This window comes from Cystoisospora suis (assembly GCF_002600585.1).
Source record: "Cystoisospora suis strain Wien I chromosome Unknown contig_3742, whole genome shotgun sequence".
NCBI classification, from domain to species: Eukaryota; Apicomplexa; class Conoidasida; order Eucoccidiorida; family Sarcocystidae; genus Cystoisospora; species Cystoisospora suis.
In genome coordinates, this window is record NW_027156537.1 from 1133 (window position 1) to 3183 (window position 2051).

Here is a 2051-nt window from a genome sequence, read left to right on the forward strand (position 1 = left end):
AGGAGATGAGATAAAAGATGAAAGAGAGAGGTAAGGGATAAGAAAAGGAATACTTCTGCTTTCCTTCATTCTTTCTTTCTTTCTTTCTTTCTTCTATGTATTGTCTCCTTCTTCTTCGTCCTTGTTTCTTTCGAGTAGGGGTTAGGTACTCCTCGGCTGTCCTCACCATGAGAGACGTCTTTTTGTTCTTCTCTCCCTTCTTTTCTTCTTCTTCTTCTTCTTCTTCTTCTGCTCTTTACGTTTACTCTACATCTAGGCAGAGAAATCTCAGGAGGTCTTTTCATAAGCATACAAGAAGGAAAAGATACACTCGGCATGTCTCTGCAACCTCTCACGCAACGTCGATTTCTTCTCTTTCCTCTTCTTTCTTAGATTCTTGTTCTCCCCCCTCCTGTAGTTCTTCTTCTTCTACTTCTTCTTCTTCTCTTCTTTTTGCTTCAAGTCTTTCTGCATCTGTCGATCCAAAGAAATGTTACCTCCTCTCTACTGGACTAAAGGCCGGCCATTCAAGGTCTCGCCACCCTTCTTCTCTTTCTTCTTCTTCTTCTTTGCTTCAGACGGGGTGTTCTTTCTCTTTCCTTCTTCCATTGGGAGTTGATCCTACTCAGTCAGGCATCTTCACTTCTCACTACAGAATCGCGTCAAGACAATCTCTCTCCTCTTCTTCATCTTCCTCTTTCTTCACTCTTTCTTCTTCTTCCTCTTCCTCTTTCTATCTCTCTAAGTTCTCTTCAAAACGCTTCTTATCTCCATCTACCCCCCCTTCATCTTCTCTCCCTTCTCTCTCGTGTCCCTCGTTGCTCTCTTCTTCCTTCTCTCATGAGAGATGCTTTTCTTCTTCTTCCTCTTCTTTCTCCTCTTCTTTCTTTGCTTCTGCCCACAGAGAGAGAGAGGAAATGAAAGAAAATGCAGATAGATCCACCCTTTCTCTCGCTAATGAAGCTAGTTATTCAACTGAAGAGAAGGAAAGAGCCAGAAAAGAGAAAGAAGAAGATCAAGCAGGAGGAAATATCTCGAGGGTGGATAGCTCCGAGGGGAGTCCTCTCACAGCAGAAAGAGCGGAGATCAGACGGGAGGAAAGAAAAGATGAAGATAAAGAAGAAGAAAGAAATGAAAAGAAGAAAAAGAAGAAGAAGACGGTAACCAAGAAGAAAAAGAAGACCAAAGCGAGTGGAGAAGAAGGCGAAGAGGAAGAAGGATGGATGGGATCTCCAAACACGAACAGGAAGAAGAGACATGGAAACTCTTCTTTTTCTTCTCCTTTCTCACCTCGGAATCCCCGCTTCTCTTCTTCTCTCTTCCACTTCAGAGATCTTCCTAGGAAAAGACTGACCTTAAAATGCTCTTCTTCTTCTCTCCTTTCTAATCAGTCTCGCCCTTGGATTTTTCGCCAAGAAATTCAAAATGAAGGTGAGTCTTCTCTTCCCCTTTCTTCTTTCTCTCTCCTTCTTCTTCTTCTACTCTCTCTCAGGAAACGATTTGGGGGGGAGAATGAACGATCGATTCATACCTATTTCCTTTTAGTCTCCATGGATAGACATCCTTCGCCATCTGTACAAGTACTCGCTTCTCCTCTGGGTCTCTACACGCACCTCTCCATTCATCTACGTATCTACCTCTCTCCGATCTTTAATCTAACTATGTCCTTTAGGCTGCCCATCTGTCTCTGATCGACCTATCTATCTGTATCGAGTTTATCTTTCTATCTCTCTTTGATCTATCTATCACCTATCCTTGTCATGTATGGCTATGTNNATCTATCTATCACCTATCCTCCTTCGTTTCTATATCTCACAGACATCTATTCTTCGTAGATGTACAGGTAGTAGATACAGATCTTTGTAGTGAGTTATATGTCCGTATCGATTCAACTATAAAGATACGTATAGATCGATATAGGCATGTATATGCATATGCATATAGATGTGTAGATAGATATACATACAGATATAAATATATCGATATCGACGAATACCTTCGGACGGAAGAGCCTTGGCCGAGATGTTGACTGACCTCAAGAACTTCAACTCTATTTATATATAGATATATAG

At 41.6% G+C, this 2051-nt stretch overlaps 1 protein-coding gene across 1 annotated transcript; it reads left to right on the forward strand.

The window, feature by feature from the left end:
• Positions 1–1377, forward strand: CSUI_007195 (uncharacterized protein). The gene has a single exon (XM_068067345.1). It carries the CDS (start codon positions 907–909, stop codon positions 1141–1143), a length of 237 nt encoding a protein of 78 aa, XP_067920680.1. The 5' UTR covers positions 1–906; the 3' UTR covers positions 1144–1377.
• Positions 1378–2051: the final 674 nt, after the last annotated feature.

What these genes read in the sequence shown, in the direction of transcription:
- CSUI_007195 (XM_068067345.1), top strand. Translation starts at nt 907, where the DNA reads ATGCAGATAGATCCACCCTTTCTCTCGCTAATGAAGCTAGTTATTCAA.